Source organism: Pan paniscus, chromosome 2 (assembly GCF_029289425.2).
Source record: "Pan paniscus chromosome 2, NHGRI_mPanPan1-v2.0_pri, whole genome shotgun sequence".
NCBI classification, from domain to species: domain Eukaryota; kingdom Metazoa; phylum Chordata; class Mammalia; order Primates; family Hominidae; genus Pan; species Pan paniscus.
In genome coordinates this window covers 132,088,483-132,106,463 of record NC_085926.1, presented here as the reverse complement: position 1 = coordinate 132,106,463, position 17,981 = coordinate 132,088,483, and the positions used below count along the sequence as shown (strand labels likewise).

At 37.8% G+C, this 17,981-nt stretch overlaps 1 protein-coding gene across 5 annotated transcripts in view; it reads left to right on the top strand.

The window, feature by feature from the left end:
• The window catches only part of RYK (receptor like tyrosine kinase), a 160,817-nt gene that overhangs the window by 68,801 nt on the left and 74,035 nt on the right, over nucleotides 1–17,981 (top strand). For all 5 annotated transcript variants that reach the window (XR_008624895.2, XM_063602937.1, XM_055110482.2 and 2 more), the window contains exons 11-13: nucleotides 3,884–4,016; nucleotides 5,910–6,019; nucleotides 6,181–6,340. Coding sequence is in view for 4 of the 5 variants with exons in the window: in XM_063602937.1 (XP_063459007.1) it covers nucleotides 3,884–4,016; nucleotides 5,910–6,019; nucleotides 6,181–6,340 (403 nt within the window). In the remaining variant the exon portion in view is untranslated. The remainder of the gene's footprint in view (nucleotides 1–3,883; nucleotides 4,017–5,909; nucleotides 6,020–6,180; nucleotides 6,341–17,981) is intronic.

The following is a 17,981-nucleotide window of genomic DNA, read 5'->3' as shown; positions in this document are numbered from 1 at the left end:
TCTCCTGACCTCGGCCTCCCAAAGTGCTGGGATTACAGGCATGAGCCACTGTGCCTGGCCATGAAGACCTTTTTTAAAAGCTTGGTATTGGTCCTGTTCACAGAACTGTAACAAAAACTTCTACCTTTTGAGCCAGAAGCAGCTTAAATGTAACATCATAATGTGTGATAGTATCAACATTAGAGCAAATTTTTTTAAAGCACTATATAGAGTCAACATAATTTGTATGTCTACTGAAAATTTGATCACATATGTTTAAAAAAAGAACTGTGGTTATCTCTGTTGGAAGATGTTTATAGGCTTCTGAAAAAATATAGTTTCTGTATACTTTAGACAGTTCCTTGAGTTCTGCTGAAAAATAAGGTGACTACCCAGAGCCTTACTTTTAAATTTAGTTATATTTTGGTTCATATTCAGAAGGATTTGAGAACCTAAAAAGAAGGCAGCCACAGTAAGATAAATAAAATGGTAATGAAAAAGAAACTGAGTTTTTTGGCATTGTGGTGGTAAAAAAAAACAAATGAGCCAGCAGTAAGGAGAACAAATATTTTTACTGTGACTGAACATAAAACACCTCCTAGCTTCTCGGCAACCAAGGGTGAAGGAAACACTAAAAGTTGATAATCTCAGTAGCAGAAGGGAAAGAAACAGTTGGAATATTGTCCTTTTTGGCAGTGTTGAAAGTGCTTAATGGTCTATTACACTGACTCTAGGGAGAAGGGCCAAAGGTGTTTAATCCTAGTATATAATGTTAACCTATTACTTAGATACCTAGCCAATGTTCTTACCCGAGTGAAAGGTTTGCATCACTTCAGCACAGAAGTGAGTAGCAGGGATAAATGTAGACAAAGCCAGGATTTTCCCAAGAAACGGTTTTATATTCACTGTAGCCTTAAAGATGTCTTGGCTGAAAAATGCTCAGAGCAAGCATTTGCAGTGTTGTGTCTCATGCAGTTTTAGATTGTAAGGTTTTGCAGCATCCCACCAGGATGAATTAGCAGTCTCAGGAGGTCCTTAGGGAATTGAATTACATTACATACTAAATTGGGGTTATTTGATACTGGGCATTCAGTCCTTGAGGAAAGTCTTGTAAAGGTAGGTTATAGCTTGATTATGCTTAATTGTTCTTCCTTCTATGAGGTGATAGCAGGAGTCCTAGTTACAATGAATAAAACACATTGTCAGCATGTAGAAAGTATATTATTCTTTCCATTCATTGTAGCAGTTCATTTCATTTTTAAGGTGACCAGGGCCTATCACACATTTTGTTTTGATCCCTAATATGTATAGACTGTTCATAGCTATACTTATGTATTTGTTTGTTCATTCTTTTATTCTAATTCATTCAGTACCCATTTTGCACTTGGAACTGTGTTAGGCAGAATGAAAATGAAATGATCTTCAGAGATCGTATTATAGAATTTATCAAGCAACAGAATATAGAATTTATTCAGCAAGAAAAGACACCTGTTTTTAGATTTTACCTTTTTAGCTGGTTGTGGTATGTAATACAGCATGTTTGCTTCATGTTTTAACATCCATGGTTACGGATTGTACGCGTATTGAAGTGTTTTAAAGCATTTTGAAATCCTTTCTTTTCACACATTTTTCCACTGGAATTTATGAAAATAATTTTATTAAAAGTTAAAATAGCTGTATACATAAAAGATATTAACCTATTTTAATTTCATTAGAAGTGCTTCACATCAAAGTACTCTTGCGCTATTTCTGCTTGTAGTTTGGCCCCTTCATTGGCCCAAAGATGCCTGATGGTGAACACTTCTTATGCCAAATGGCTCACAGCTCTCCCTCTGCAAGCGCCCTCAACAAGACTGGGAATTAGAGGCAGTTCTTGTGCCAAGCCCCACAGAACCTACCCTTCCTCTACCTTCTTTCTTCACTATAGCATCTCCTGCTTTCATTCACTCTTCTTAGAGATCCAGACCTTCCCCTTCATCCTCCTTTTCATTACAAGATGGGCAGAATGAAAAACAGCCATTTGTACTTTGAAACATTTTCATGAAGTTTGTTAGCTCTACCAGTGGATTTTTAATCCTGTGGTAGTGGAATAAAAGATTTGACTTCACCCAGCAAACCTAATGGATAAAACGTCTTTAACTCTGCTAAATGAATTTCAGTCACAAAGAAAGAAACAGAAGTAATCTTTGGTGCGTTACATAGATTGGGCAACAGTGTTTAATGGTATGCCCAAGTTAATCCTTAGTGTAAACCTGTAGTCATTTTAGTATTCATGGGAGTTGGTGGAAAGGAAGCTCTGTAATCTCCCATGTGATCTCCCTTGCTCCTCTGGAGAGAAAGTCTAGTGGTCCAGGGGAATGCAAAGGGTATTGAATCAGATGAAGATTTGATATTTTTCTCCATGTACTTGCTCTTTGTCCTTGGCAGGTTACCTAAACTTTCTCTCCCAGCGTGGATTTCCTTGCATATAAAGTGGAACTCCTAATCGTTGCCACTTGAGCGGTTATAGAGAGGTTGCCTCTTAGAGGTTTACTGATCTTTAAGTCCTCATTTTCCCACCTCCTCAGGGTCAGTGCTTTCCATGTTAGTAACTCCTGCAAATATGAGGGGAGCGCACAGCTTTGCCTCTTGTGCATTGGTGATTGTGCCACGGTTTTATAACTGGGGTTTAAAAAGTGATACATGCTCAATTAAGACAATTTTTAGGAAATACAGAAAACAAAGCTGAAATTATCTATAGTCTTACAACTTAAAGACAACTCTTAACTCTTTGCATATTTCCATGCAGACCTTTATTATTATTTTTCTCCATTTTTATAATTATCTTGCAAATGTGAATTTTTTATCTTACTTTCTTGTCAGATAAGCTTTTACTTATATTCTCATATTGTGACCAATTGTGACTTATTATCCTGTTATTCTTTCCTTATTAAACATCCTTAGAAGCAGGATTTGCCAAGTTAAGGAGTAGGAATGTTTTAAGGCTATTTGTTACTGTTATTTGTTATTAAATGTTTGTTTTATATAGCATAGATTACAAAGTGTTGGGTGTAAAAATTGAGTTTACCTTAGTTTTTGTCTTCTAGCAATTTTTAGCTTAGTGGGGAAGATGATATAATTATGTAAAAAGTTACATAACCTTGGGAAAAATTAGCAGTTATTTCCAGATGTCAGTGGAGGAGGTGTTATTAGACAGTAGGATGAAATGTATGTATGTATGCCATAGAAATTAAAATAGGAACGGGATTGTCCACTACATGCTTGGTTTTATTTTGCACATCACAGCAACCTTTTATGGTTGGTGGGGTCCCTATGTTATAAGAATGGAAACCAAAGCCAAGAGACAGATGGTCACTCTGATAGTAATTGGTAAATCTAGGATTCAAAAATCTGATTCTAAATCCAGTGTGACCAGCTAAGAACTTTTTGGCTTTTGTGGCAGTTTCAGCCTTTTAGAGACCTTTTTTGATGATCATATTCTTGACCATCGTCTGGATTGGGCCTTTTTTTTTTTTCATGTGTGATAATGGAGTAAGTGGGATATTGTTATCATAATACACTCATGGGCAAGTCAGTTTTTAGATGTCTCTGATTAATTGCCCTTTGGAGTAAAGATATAGTGTGGTTAGAGTGTGCCTTCAGAGAATCCAGCCCACAGGAAGCAACTTTGAGTTTATGATTTTTCCCTACCAAGAATGTGCATATATGGGGATATATGCACATATATGGGGGACACTTAAGTCTGGTTTAAAATACAGAACACTTATAATTTTACATTTTTAATGGTAATCATGTTTTTAAGTATTTTGGGGATTTTGTTTTGTTTTAGATTATTTTTATTAGAAGTAAGCCCCTAACATTTTGGATTCCTTTGTCTTTCTCCCAATTTTTTATTATTTTATAGAAATCTTCTTCCTATTACTCATGTGTGTATAGAAGAAGGAGAAAAGCCCATGGTGATATTGCCTTACATGAATTGGGGGAATCTTAAATTGTTTTTACGACAGTGCAAGTTAGTAGAGGCCAATAATCCACAGGTGAGAAAAATTTGCCCAAATACCAATTATTTACCAGTAGTTTCTGATAATGTCTTTGAAAGTAGATATTAACATTCTTAAATATAAACTGTTTAGAGGCCTGCAAAAAAGAACCTCAAAATGAACCACAAGATATTTATAACCTGTTGGCTTAAAGGAAAATGTTGGCTTATGTTCCTGCCTTGAGGCTTACACTGTGCTGATGCTGAAGTTTTCCTTATATTCTCGTTGTGTACTTATTCATAATCAACTCAAACCCTTTGTAATGCCATCTTAGGTGTTTTCCTGATAACTGAGGGTACTTGTCCTAGATCTTCCTCTTAGGAATGGAAACAGACTTTCTAGAGCCATTTGGTTCATACTATACCAAAGTCTGGTGATGACTGGAGGTCTAGATTGTGGGAGATAATTGGATGTATTGTTAATATGCGTGGCTGTAAGATGGCAGTCATCTAAGAGTGTTTCTCTTCCCTGCTTGTGTTTATAACTGTAAAGCAAAGGTCAGATACCAAGCATATTATGATGGTAGTGGTAGTAAAGCCTAGTGGGTTTTTTTTTTTACTGTCAGCTGTATCTTGTTGTCCCATTAAGTTGCTTTAGGATTTATAATAGTATGCTTATTATAGTTGCCAGGAGAAAGTGGGTTCAAAGGCTGCATTCAGTATTTGGCCTAATATGTATCATATGCTTTGTAAATTGACAAGACTAAAGCTGGGATTCTCAACAAGTGGTTAGAGGCTGTGGCTCATCTGCATTACCTGGGGAAGGATTTTATTCCTCAGCCCCAAGGACTGTCATACACCTAGAAGAACACATCAGCAGAAAAAGCTAGGAGTTCGTACTTTGGGTTTGTGTGTGGGTTTTGTTTTTTGTTTTTTGTTTTTTTTGAGATGGAGTCTCGCTCTGTCGCCCAGGCTAGAGTGCAGTGGCGTGATCTCAGCACTGCCAGCTCTGCCTCCCAGGTTCACGCCGTTCTCCTGCCTCAGCCTCCCGAGTAGCTGGGACTACAGGCACCTGCCACCACGCCCGGCTAATTTTTTGTATTTTTAGTAGACGGGGTTTCACCGTGTTAGCCAGGATGGTCTCGATCTCCTGACCTCGTGATCTGCCTGCCTCAGCCTCCCAAAGTGCTGGGATTACAAATGTGAGCCACCACGCCCAGCCGCAGGGTTTTTTTGTTTTTTGTTTCATTAGACAGGATCTCAGTCACCAAGGGTAGAGGGCAGTGGTGTGATCACAGCTCACTGCAGCCTCAACCTCCCATGCTTAAGCAATCCTCCCACCTCAGCCTCCTGAGTAGCTGGGACCACAGGAACATGCCACCATACCTGGCTAATTTAAAAAAAAATCATTTTGTGTAGAGACAGGGCCTCAGTATGTTGTCCAGGTTGGTCTCGAACTCCTGGGCTCAAGTGATCCTCCCAACTCAGCCTTCCCAAGTGCTGGGATTATAGGCATGAGCCACTGCACCAGGCTTAGATTTGTGTTAATTTGAAAATAATCCCACAGAGAGAATCTCCTAATAAAAACTACTGTTTGGGGGAAAAAAAGATTACTGAATTATAAACATTTGAAATATTACCTTGAGAACTCAGCATTCACTGAACAGATGTATTGAGCAGCTGCTGTGTGTGCTGGATATTGGGGAGATACATCTAACAGATGAAAGGAGACAGAGTAAATGGTAGATTACAGAATAATAAGGACTACAGTTGATATAAGTATAGGGATATATGGGAACATAGTCTTGGTCAAGAAATAGCTTTTAAAAATTCTGTGTGTAGGTTTAAAGCAGTATTTTTGGATGGAGTAGGATTGTGGAATAAAAAAAGTAAGAAAGTGCCATCATATTTGTGTGCTATTTGCAAACCATGTTATTTTTTGTTACCACAGGCAATTTCTCAGCAAGACCTGGTACACATGGCTATTCAGATTGCCTGTGGAATGAGCTACCTGGCCAGAAGGGAAGTCATCCACAAAGACCTGGCTGCCAGGAACTGTGTGTAGGTGCCATGAGCTTGACGCTGTCACTTGATATAGAGTGCTTCCTGGATTTGGGGTTCTCTGCGAGTCACAGTGGGACTTGTGTTGTATTTAAGGGTGGTGGTGATCCCTACTTTTTAATACTCTGATTGCATTTGATGTTCATATCTTTACTTTTCAGCATTGATGACACACTTCAAGTTAAGATCACAGACAATGCCCTCTCCAGAGACTTGTTCCCCATGGACTATCACTGTCTGGGGGACAATGAAAACAGGCCAGTTCGTTGGATGGCTCTTGAAAGTCTGGTTAATAACGAGTTCTCTAGCGCTAGTGATGTGGTAAGTGCCGGGACCCCCAGATAGCAAAAGAATAGAGAAACAGCTTTCTGTTTTTAAATGTTTTACTCTTTTTATCTTTTGGGTTTTTAAAAAATCTGCTAGCTGTTCCCGGAAATTTTTATCCAGAAAGCAAGTGTAATTCGCTGCCAGTCAACCAGTTTATGGAGAGGAGCTGTGACCCAGACCATAGGCCAGCACTGTTTGTAATCTCATTTCATCCTCACAGTACTGCTCTGACAGAAGCACTTTTTTTTTTTTTTTTTTTTTTAAGACAGAGTTCCACTCTTGTAGCCCAGGCTGGAGTGCAGTGGCGCAATCCTGGCTCACTGCAACCTCTGCCTCCCAGGTTCAAGCGATTCTCCGGCCTCAGCCTCCCAGGTAGCTGGGATTACAGGCGTGTGCCACCATGGGCACATGCCCAGCTAATTTTGTATTTTTAGTAGAGACGGGGTTTCACCATGTTGGCCAGGCTGGTCTTGAACTCCTGACCTCAGTTGATCCATCTGCCTCCGCCTCCCAAAGTGCTGGGATTACAGGTGTGAGCCACCACGCCCATTGACAGAAGCACTGTTAACACTAGGAGATAGGCTGTGGTATCCCAGTTTTAAAGGTGAGGATTTTGAGACTCAGAGCGGTTACAGTAATTTCATTATTATTTCTTTCTTATATAAGAGGCAGACCAAATAGTTGCCAGATCATAAAGATGTTTTCTTTTTTTCAGGTGACCTCTTCTAAGTGTTACGGCTCATAAAATTTGTAAATCCCCCCGTCATCCTCTTCCTTTTGTCAAGTTTCTGGGTGGTTTTGCCACTTAGCCCGATCATAGTTGGGCCCTTTGTGATGTACAGTTTCAGAAGCCACGTTCACTTGTTCATATTTTACAGCCATGTAAAATTTCTGTCACTTGATTTCTTAGTCTTATTTGGAAGACTAAGTGTAATTTATTTTCCTGTCTCTTGCCTGTTAGACTTTATTATTGTTGCAGAATATTTAGGGATTAGGTAAAACTTCTGCTTATAGGGTCCCACATATGTTCACTCAGTGATAATCTGTTTGTGTTATATGTAAAATCCTATAGAATAATTTGCTTCTAAGCTTCAACTGTAAGAATTGGGCTTACTGTATCATTGTATTTTGTGTGTCTATATTTTATAATTTAGGGCTACTCTTTTGTTTCAAAGTGTGTATGTTTTAAGGATTAATCTTTTAATCATGTATTACTGTACGCTAATTAATTATATTAATTGGTATATACTCATTTCCTCGGCATATGAGTTTTCTGTGGCTGCTGTAGCAAATTACTACAACCTTGGTGGCTTAAAACAATAGAAATATAGTCTCTCGTGGTTCACTTCTGAGGCCAAATGTCTGAAATCAAGGTGTAGTCAGGGCTGGGCTCCTTCCAGAGGCTCTAGTGGAGAAGCAATCCTTGCCTGTTTCAGCTCTGGTGGCTGTTGGCATTCTTTGGCTTGCGGTTCCATCCCTCTGTTCCAAGTTCCTACCACCTTCTTCTTCACATACGTCTTTGAAACTCTCTTTGCCTCCCTCTTAAAAGGATACATATGATTTAGAACCCACTTACATAATCCAGAATAAACTTTTCCTTTCAAGATCCTTAATCACGTTTTGTCATGTAAGGTAATTACAAGTTTCAGGGAGTAGGACATGGGCATATCTTTGGGGCTACCATTCAGTTCACTGCAGTCAATAATTGAAATGATCTAATTTCTTTACTGAAAAACTGATATTCTAATTTAAAATCCTTAAAATGAGAATAATTTGAGAAAGGGGAAAAATCCTTTAATTAACTCTAACTACTAAATAAATTTTTTTTCCTTTTTAGAAACTATGTGCTATTTGATATTGATATGGTTTGGCTATGTCCCCACCCAAAATCTCATCTTGAATTGGAATTCCCATAATCCCCACGTCAAGGGCGAGACCAAGGGTGGAGATAATTGGATCATGGGGGGCAGGTTTCCCCATGCTGTTCTAGTGAGTCTCACGAGATCTGATGCTTTTATCAGCGTCTGGCATTTCCCCTGCTCACACTCACTCCATCCTGCCACCCTGTGAGGAAGGTGCCTGCTTCTTCTTTTCCTTCGTCATGATTGTAAGTTTCCTGAGGCCTCTCCATCATTGCAGAAATAAGTCAATTCAACCTCTCTCCTTTATAAATTACTCAGTCTTGGGTATTTATTCATAGCAGTGTGAGAAGGGACTAATACAGATATATTGCTCCTTTTACATACCAAGTATTTTGATAAAATGTGTTCACTTAATGTGAATGAGCAATTTACTTGTATAATTTTTAAATTTTTTTTTTTTTTTTTTTGAGACAGAGTCTCGCTCTGTCACCAGACTGGAGTGCAGTGGCGCGATTGCAGCTCAGTGCAACCTCTGCCTCCTGGGTTCATGCGATTCTCCTGCCTCAGCCTCCTGAGTAGCTGGGACTATAGGCGCGCACCACCATGCCTAGCTAATTTTGTTAAAATCAAGGTCTTTCATTGTATATATCTTCAAAATACTTTGTTTTAACTCAAGATAAACTATTCTCAAAAAAACAATTTATCTGACATTTGTGAGATGAACAAAGTAAATATGAATGATTATGAGAAGGGATGTGATCTGCTTCACAGAGCAGTCTCAGAAGCTAACACTGAATGACAACCTGTTTCATGTTGTCCACAGCCTCTCCTAGCCAGAGAGCCATCGGGCATGGTGGGTGATGGGTGGCAGGATGAGGGAAATAAAGCCAGACTCTTGGATACTGAATCCCAGGGTTCAGCTTATAGAGCAGTGGGGTACTAGTCCTGGTCTGTTTTTCCAGAGCTCTGATGATAAAGAAAAAATCTTTCTCTAGCATTAATGTCTAGAAGTTAAACATACCAAGTAAAGCAGTACAAATATGCAAAGCAGGTTATATTCTTTTTAAATCTCTACGTAATGAGAACCTGGGCTTTTTTTTAGGGAGAGAAAGGTTACATTTTTGGTTTTGATTTTTATTTTTTTCAAATGACATATGAAGGGAAAGCAGAGTTTGATTTTAGACCAATGCACAGCTGCTGTACTGAATGACAGTAAGGACTAGTTCTACTCTTTGATAATGTTTTTGGTTTTAGAGTTGCCAAATCTTTATTCAGAAATTCTGAATTGTAGCTGGAACTGTTTACCAGCTCTACATTAAACAAAGCTATTTTCATGGAGTGGGAAAGGGGACAGGAGGAATTGGTTTGGCTTTGGTTGTAGAACATAATTTTAAAACATAATATCAGTTGAATTAGAGCAGTGTGATCTCAAATTTACTCCTTTAGTAAAAGCTCACATCTAAACATTTTTAAATGTAGAAAAGTGAAGTAAACTTTTCTTAGTGTTTACTTTGAAAATTTTATTCCATAGTTGATTTAAAAGATGGATTCACTCGTCTCTTTGGGATGTTAATTTTTTTATTTCCAGTGGTTGATTTAAAATTTTTATTTTGTTATTTATTGAAATATAGTATAGTTGCCTTTGCTGAAATGAGATGGCTGTTGTGGTGAACCAAAACTAGTTCGATGGGCAGAAAATGGAAGATAATTCTTAGATGATAATCTACAAGTATTTCGTGTAATTTGAAGAGGTTGGAAATCTTTTTATTATTCTCTTAGAAAAAGGAGCATTGATAGCTTGTATTTCAAAGGGGTATGCAAGATGGCAAGTAGTGCTATTTGCTTGCACAGTGGAGGCCCCCAAAATATGTATTACTTTTTTTTTTTTTTCCTTAGACACAGGGTCTCACTCTGTTGCCCAGGTGGGAGTGCAGTGGTACAGTCATAGCTCAGTGTAGCCTTGTACTCCTGGGCTCAAGTGGTCCTCCTGCCTCAGCCTCCTGAGTAGCTAGGACTACCAGTGTGTGCCACCACACGTGGCTAATTCTTTTATTTTTTGTAGAGATGGAGGCTTGCTGTGTTGCCCAGGCTGATCTTGTACCCCTAAGCTCAAGCAATCCTCCTGCCTTGACCTCTCAAAGCACTGGGATTACAGGCGGGAGCCACTGCACCCAGCCGGTATTACTTAATTTAACGTATTTATTTCTGTGTAGGTATACCATTGTATAATTAAGCGATGATAGGAATTATTTTTTGTAACATTTATGATTAAATATTTTGTAGGACCTACAGAGTGAAAATTAAGTTAGATAATATACTTTCAACAAATGAGGCTATAGCTAATAATAAATCTCCAAGCAAGATGCTCCAAGAGCGTTGAGTCTCTTCAGCTGGGTATTAGCTGGCAAAGTTCATGTTGAGGATACATGGTTTGGTTAGGCAGAACATTTCAAATTATATCAGAAATAGTTATTTTTATGGTTATGACATTTTGCAGGAGTTCACACATTTTATGTAAGAATCTGCCATCATCAGAATGCAGTTACACCAAATACTTAGTTGCTTGTTCATGTGGCAGCTTTATTTTAAAATATCACCATTAACTTAATGGTGAGCAGATTCACAAGAGAATTACTTTAGTTAGTTATTTAGTTTGTTATTACAGATAGAGTTTTTTATTCATTCTCCTCCTCCTCCGCCTCTTCCTCCTCGTCATCTTTGCCTTTCTTTTCCACCTTTGTCCAGACAACTTTAGTAAGACCTTTTGCGCCATCAGATTTTCCTTTAGACTTGCAGTTAGCAACATCCTTCTCATACTTCTCCTTCAGCTTTGTTGCCTTTGTGATGCAAAGCTGCTTTTCAGTGTCACTTAAATTACTCCACCTCTCACCTAGCTTTTTTGCCACATCTCCAATAGAGATGCCAGGGTCTGAATTCTTGGGGCAGAATTCTGAACAGAACAGGAAGAATCTGGACAGTGACCTTTTGGGGACATTGAGGTCCTTTTTGTTTTTTATTTTTTTGTTTTGCCTCCCTTAGATAGTCCATAATCCTTCATTTCTGAATCATAGCATATTTTATCTACTTTTGCCATTTCATCAGATTTAGACTTCTCTTTCCCAGACATTGTCTTCCACTTCTCAGTGTACTTTTGGACAATTTTGCAAAATTGACAGGGATCTTTGGGTTTTTCTTCTTAGGTTCTCTGTATGCCTGCACAAAGAAGGCATAAGCAAACATCTTGCGTTTTGGTTTTGTGGAGTAGCTTTTAGCCACCCTGACTGAATTGTTCATGAGTCTGGGCAGCACAGGGCATGACATGTAGCTTAGTGATTCCCCAGCCTCACGCTAGCTGCCTCCACAAAAGGCACCTCAACAGGAGAATTACTTTAACATCATAATTACTTTCAGTGTGTTTTGGCATAAACTTACTTGAAATAGCTGTCTGACCCAAATTTTCTGAGCTATACTTAGCATGTGATGTTAACAATATCCTCCGATTTGCATTTAACGTGGTTAACTCCTAGAAAAGGCTCACATTTTTCTTTTGTAGCTTATTACAAATTTGTTTCCATATATATGTATGTGTGTATATACAATCCCACACACACATATGTATGTATGTATCGCCTTTGCTTTAGATAATTGGAATTGAAAGGACTAGGAACACCCTTCTGTTTTCCATGACTATGATGTGACTGTTCGTGTAAAAGTCCTGCCTTTTAGTTTTTTGGGATTGAATTTTTTTTAATTCTTAAAATATTTTAAAGCACACTTGTTGAAGATTGCTTTTTAACATTTGGGTTGGAAATGTGTACACACAGTCATTATATTCTGTTACCATTTTTTCTTTATGGGTGAAGTTGGGGGCTTAAAAGTTACATTTAATATTCTATTTTTGGACACTTCCACCAGAGTCTATACACATGTGAAATACATATTTTTAGATGTAAATGTAGCACCCAACAAATGATACTGCTGCCTTGGAGGGAACATTTTCTCAGTCCTTTAAGACATCCTTAACATTTTTGCATTTCTTCATAATTAAAAATTCTACATGATTTATTTAGAAATACATTGATGTTTTCCATCATGAAAATAATACATTGCATCTCTGGGCTGTGTTTTCAGAATTTTTACTGAAAAGATTCAATATTTCAGTATGTCCAGATTCTTATGTTAACATCAACTTTTAACTGTTGAGCTTAAGAACTATGCACATCAAGATTTGACTAGTTATAAATGTCTAATATTATTCCAAGATATGACATCATTGTAGGCATTCTTAAGAATTTCTGGATATTGTTTTTATTGTGTTTTCATCAGATGTGGATACCACCATAAATTTTTTTATGTGACTTTCTTTTCCTTTATTTGAAAATAGAGTTCTTGATTTACATCTTCTTTGAATTACTTAGCTAATTATAGTAGCTAACGTAATTCTGCTCTTAAGAACTACTTTCTATTAGGAGATTACTAAGTGTAATCAGGAGTACGCAGTTAGGAATTTCTTTCTTATTGGTTTTCTTGTCTTTATAGTATTACATTGTGTTTAAGAAGCATTTTCTTAAGAAAAACAAGTCAAGGAAATAACTTCCATGCCAAATATTATCAGCATGGTTTATGGCAATGAAGAGATCCTTTTAAAAGTATTTGAATAGTTTTTAGGGGATAGGACCCATCAAAATGTGTTGCTTGTGCCTTTACATTATTTATTTTGTGACTATCAATGATCACCTAGAAAATAAAAGGAAGTCTGGAGTTATCCAGAGACTGCATCTGCAGCACATTGCTACGTATGACTCTTTTAACTCCCTGTTTGCCCAGTGCTGTGGAGGGAGCCCAGTGCTTGTTGTATCCTGAGCGACCTGAGCAGGAGAGTCTGACATTTATTACATACCCATGGAAAGTAGTCTGCTGAACTACTGTGGTATCAAAGAGAAAGCTAGAGTTACGGAGGATGCTTCTTCTTCTTATTATTATTATTTTATTTTTTATTATACTTTAAGTTCTAAGGTACATGTGCAGAACATGCAGGTTTGTTACATATGTATACATGTGCCATGTTGGTGTGCTGCACCCATTAACTCATCATTCACATTAGGTATATCTCCTAATGCTATCCCTCCCCCCTCCCCCTACCCTACGACAAGCCCCGGTGTGTGATGTTCCCCTTCCTGTGTCCAAGTGTTCTCATTGTTCAATTCCCACCTATGAGTGTGAACATGCGGTGTTTGGTTTTTTGTCCTTGCGATAGTTTGCTGAGAATGATGGTTTCCAGTTTCGTCCATGTCCCTACAGAGGACATGAACTCATCCTTTTTTATGGCTGCATAGTATTCCATGGTGTATATGTGCTACATTTTCTTAATCCAGTCTGTCATTGATGGACATTTGGGTTGGTTCCAAGTCTTTGCTGTCGTGAATAGTGCCTCAATAAACATACGTGTGCATGTGTCTTTATAGCAGCATGATTTATACTCCTTTGGGTATATACCCAGTAATGGGATGGCTGGGTCAAATGGTATTTCTAGTTCTAGATCCTTGAGGAATCACCACACTGTCTTCAACAATGGTTACAGTCCCACCAACAGTGTAAAAGTGTTTCTATTTCTCCACATCCTCTCCATTACCTGTTGTTTCCTGACTTTTTAATGATCGCCATTCTAACTGGAGTGAGATGGTATCTCATTGTGGTTTTGATTTGCATTTCTCTGATGGCCAGTGATGATGAGCATTTTTTCATGTGTCAGTTGGCTGCATAAATCTCTTCTTTTAAGAAGTGTCTGTTCATATCCTTTGCCCACTTTTTGATGGGGTTGTTTTTTTCTTGTAAATTTGTTTGAGTTCTTTGTAGATTCTGGATATTAGCCCTTTGTCAGATGAGTAGATTGCAAAATTTTTCTCCCATTCTTTAGGTTGCCTGTTCACTCTGATGGTGGTTTCTTTTGCTGTGCAGAAGCTCTTTAGTTTAATTAGATCCCATTTGTCAATTTTGGCTTTTGTTGCCATTGCTTTTGGTGTTTTAGACGTGAAGTCCTTGCCCATGCCTATGTCCTGAATGGTATTGCCTAGGTTTTCTTCTATTGTTTTTATGGTTTTAGGTCTGACATTTAAGTCTTTAATCCATCTTGAATTAATGTTTGTATAAGGTGTAAGGAAGGGATCCAGTTTCAACTTTCTACATATGGCTAGCCAGTTTTCCCAGCACCATTTATTAAATAGGGAATCCTTTCCCCATTTCTTGTTTTTGTCAGGTTTGTCAAAGATCAGATAGTTGTAGATGTGTAGTATTATTTTTGAGGGCTCTATTCTGTTCCATTGGTCTATATCTCTGTTTTGGTACCAGTACCATGCTGTTTTGGTTACTGTAGCCTTGTAGTATAGTTTGAAGTCAGGTAGCATGGTGCCTCCAGCTTTGTTCTTCTGGCTTAGGATTGTCTTGGCAATGCGGGCTCTTTTTTTGGTTCCATATGAACTTTAAAGTAGTTTTTGAATCTGTAAATTACCTTGGGCAGTATGGCTGTTTTCACGATATTGATTCTTCCTGTCCATGAGCATGGAGCGCTTATTATTTTTTAAAGTATAGAAAACTTTATTCATTATTAATTTTAGAGTAATGCATAGATTCCTAATATTTGTTTCCTTTATAGTTGCAGATTTTATATACAATAATCTTGGAACAATTATTTAAGTATTAAGTTCACATTAAGAGAAATAAATATTAAAGACAGGAAAAATCTAGAGGTGCAAGGATTATTTCAGACTTTAAGAAATAAAAATTTAAAATTTAACATTAAGATATTGTTTAGTTTTATTTAATGGTATTGTTTTATTCATCCTAATATTTTCTTGGAATGAGGAATAAATGGATTTACTTTAGGAAGAGTTACTGTATTTTCAGAGGTGAGCACTTGCTGTCCTGTGATCAAGTAGTTGGCCTGGGTGTTTTCTGTCGTTGGCTCTCCCTCAGGATAATTTACTGATAAAATCTTGTAAACAACTCTTTACATTCCTTTAAAGAGACTTGTCCTTATTCTGTTTAATATTCCCCTCAGATAGCCCCAGTGTTCTGATGGAGTAATGTCTATGCATCTGATACAGTGGCAAAAAGTGCCATAAATAACAGATATGTGTAATGGCCTGGTTAGCATCCAATGTTGCCTCCTCTGTCTTTCCTAATCACAGATCGTGGGGCAGATTCATAGCAGAAGTAGTCACTTTTCAATCACGTATAACACTCTGCTTAAAGATTGCTGATGTTTGAAGTTGAGTTGGTGTCTTAGTGTATTGGGGCCACTGTAACAAACTGCCATAGACTGGATAACTTAAATAACAAACAATGAATTCTCATAATTCTGGAGTCTAGGAAGTCCAAAATTAGGTACCAGCAGGTTCGGTGTCTGTTGAGAGCCCCTTTCCTGGTTCATAAATATCCATCCTCTCTTCTGGGTCCTCATGTGGCATAAGGGGTGAGGGAGCTCTCTGGTGGTCTCTTTTATAAGAGTACCAATCCCATTTATGAGGGCTGCACTCTCATGACCTGACCACCATCCAAAGGCCCCAACTCCTAATACCATCACTTGGGGGTTAAGGTTTCAGCATATAAATGGTGGCAGGGACACACACATTCAGTCCACCACATTCTGCCACTGGCCTTCCAAAATTTATGTCATTCTCACATGCAAAATACATTCATTCCATCCCAACAGCCCTAAAAGTCTTAAGTTGTTCTAGCATCAGCTCCAAAGTCTTAAGTCCAAAGTGTCATTTAAATATCGTCTAAATCTGATATGGATGAACCTCAAGGTACAGTTTATGCTGAGGCAAATTCCTCTCTAGCTCTGAACCTATAAAAGCAAATAAGTTATGTGCTTCAAAAATACAGTGGTGGGACAAATAATGGATAGACATACTCATTCCAAAGGGAAGAAATAGGAAAGAAGAAAGGAGTAATGCATCTAAAATAAGTTGAAAACCTAACCGAACAAACAATATTAAACCTTAGGACTCAAGAATAATTCCCTTTGGCTTCGTACTCTGCTTTTCAGGTCCACTGGGGTGGGAACATCATCTCTCAGCTAGGTGGGAACGTACTTCAGTGGCTGTTTGCCAGAGCCCACCCCAGAGGCACTGAGGTCCTTTTTTGGCACTTGGGGCACACCAGACCTAAAGAGGCATCTAAGAGGAGGCATGTCCCTCTGGACATCTGCTCTAGGCCTGGTAAAGGGCATCTACAGAAAAACCTATAGCTAACATATTTAGTGGTGAAAGGCTGAATTCTTTTTATTTAACACCAGGAACAAGACAAGGTTGCCCACTCTTATCACTTCTGTTACTCAGCACTGTCCTTAAGATTATAGCCAGTGCACTAAGGGAAGAAAAGAGTAGATAGAAAAAAGTAACTATTTGCAGAATAGTATGATCATTTATGTAGAAAATTCAGTATGATATACAAAAAAGCTACTAAAACTAATAAGTGAGTTTAGAAAGATTGCAAGATCAACGTACAAAAATAAATTGTATTTTTGAACACTAACAATGAAAAATAAAGTTTTTAAAAAGTTTATAAGAATATCAAAAATTGAATATCAAAAGTTCTCAGGAATAAATCTGACAAAAAATGTGAAAGAGCTATACAATACATTGCTGAGAGAAATTAAATAATACATACACAATAGGAGAGGTACACCCTTTTTGCCTTGGTCAGAAAACTCAAGATATTCTCTCCAAGTTTGAAAAATATTATCAACATTATTAGTCATTCATTAGGGAAATGCAAAATTAAACCACAATGAGATACTGTTGGTTTGGCTAAAATTGAAAAGTCTGACCATACCAAATATTGATAAGGATATGAAAGAACAAGAGCTCTTTTACACTGCTGGCAGGAACGTAAAATGGGATATTTCCAAACTTTGGGAAACAGCTTGGCAATTTCTTAAAATGTTAAATATGTATGTACCATATTCAGTCATTTTGCTCTTAGATAAATGAAAACATGTTCTTACCAACACTACACAGATGTTCATAGCAGCTTTATTTTTAATAGCTAAGGCTGAACATAATTCAAATGCTTATCAACAGGTAAATGGGTAAACTGCAGTATTCATATAACGAGCTATACTACTAAATAAAAAGGAATGAACTGTTGGTACATGCTACATCACGGATGAATCTCAGAATCATTCTGAGTAAAAGAAGCTAGGAAAACAGTATACAGCTTGAATAATTCTATTTATATAATTCTAGAAAACGCCAACTATCTAGTGACAGAAAGCAAATTAGTGGGTACTTGGGGATGGTAGTGCTGGTGGTAGGGAGGGGTGGAAGGAAAGGATCAAAACAGAATCATTTGGAAGTGATAGATATGCTCCTTATCTTGGTTGTGGCAGTGGTTTCAGGAGTGTTTATGTATATCAGAACTTATCCAGTGGAATACTTTATGTGCAGTTTCTTATGTGTCAGCTGTACTACAATAAAAATAAATGAAAACTGTCTTTACTGTCTGATCACTGCTGCTAACAAATCTAGGACTACTTGCTAAATTTACCCAATCTTAAGACCCACCAAGGACTTTTGTTTAAAGTGATGTGATCCAGGCCTGTCATGGTGGCTCATGCCTATAATTCCAGCACTTTGGGAGGCCACGGCTGGTGGATCACTTGAAACCAGGAGTTCGAGACCAGCCTGGCCAACATGGTAAAACCCCATTTCTGCTAAAAATACAAATAAATAATTAATTAAATAAAATAATGTGATCCAGGCTTCAGA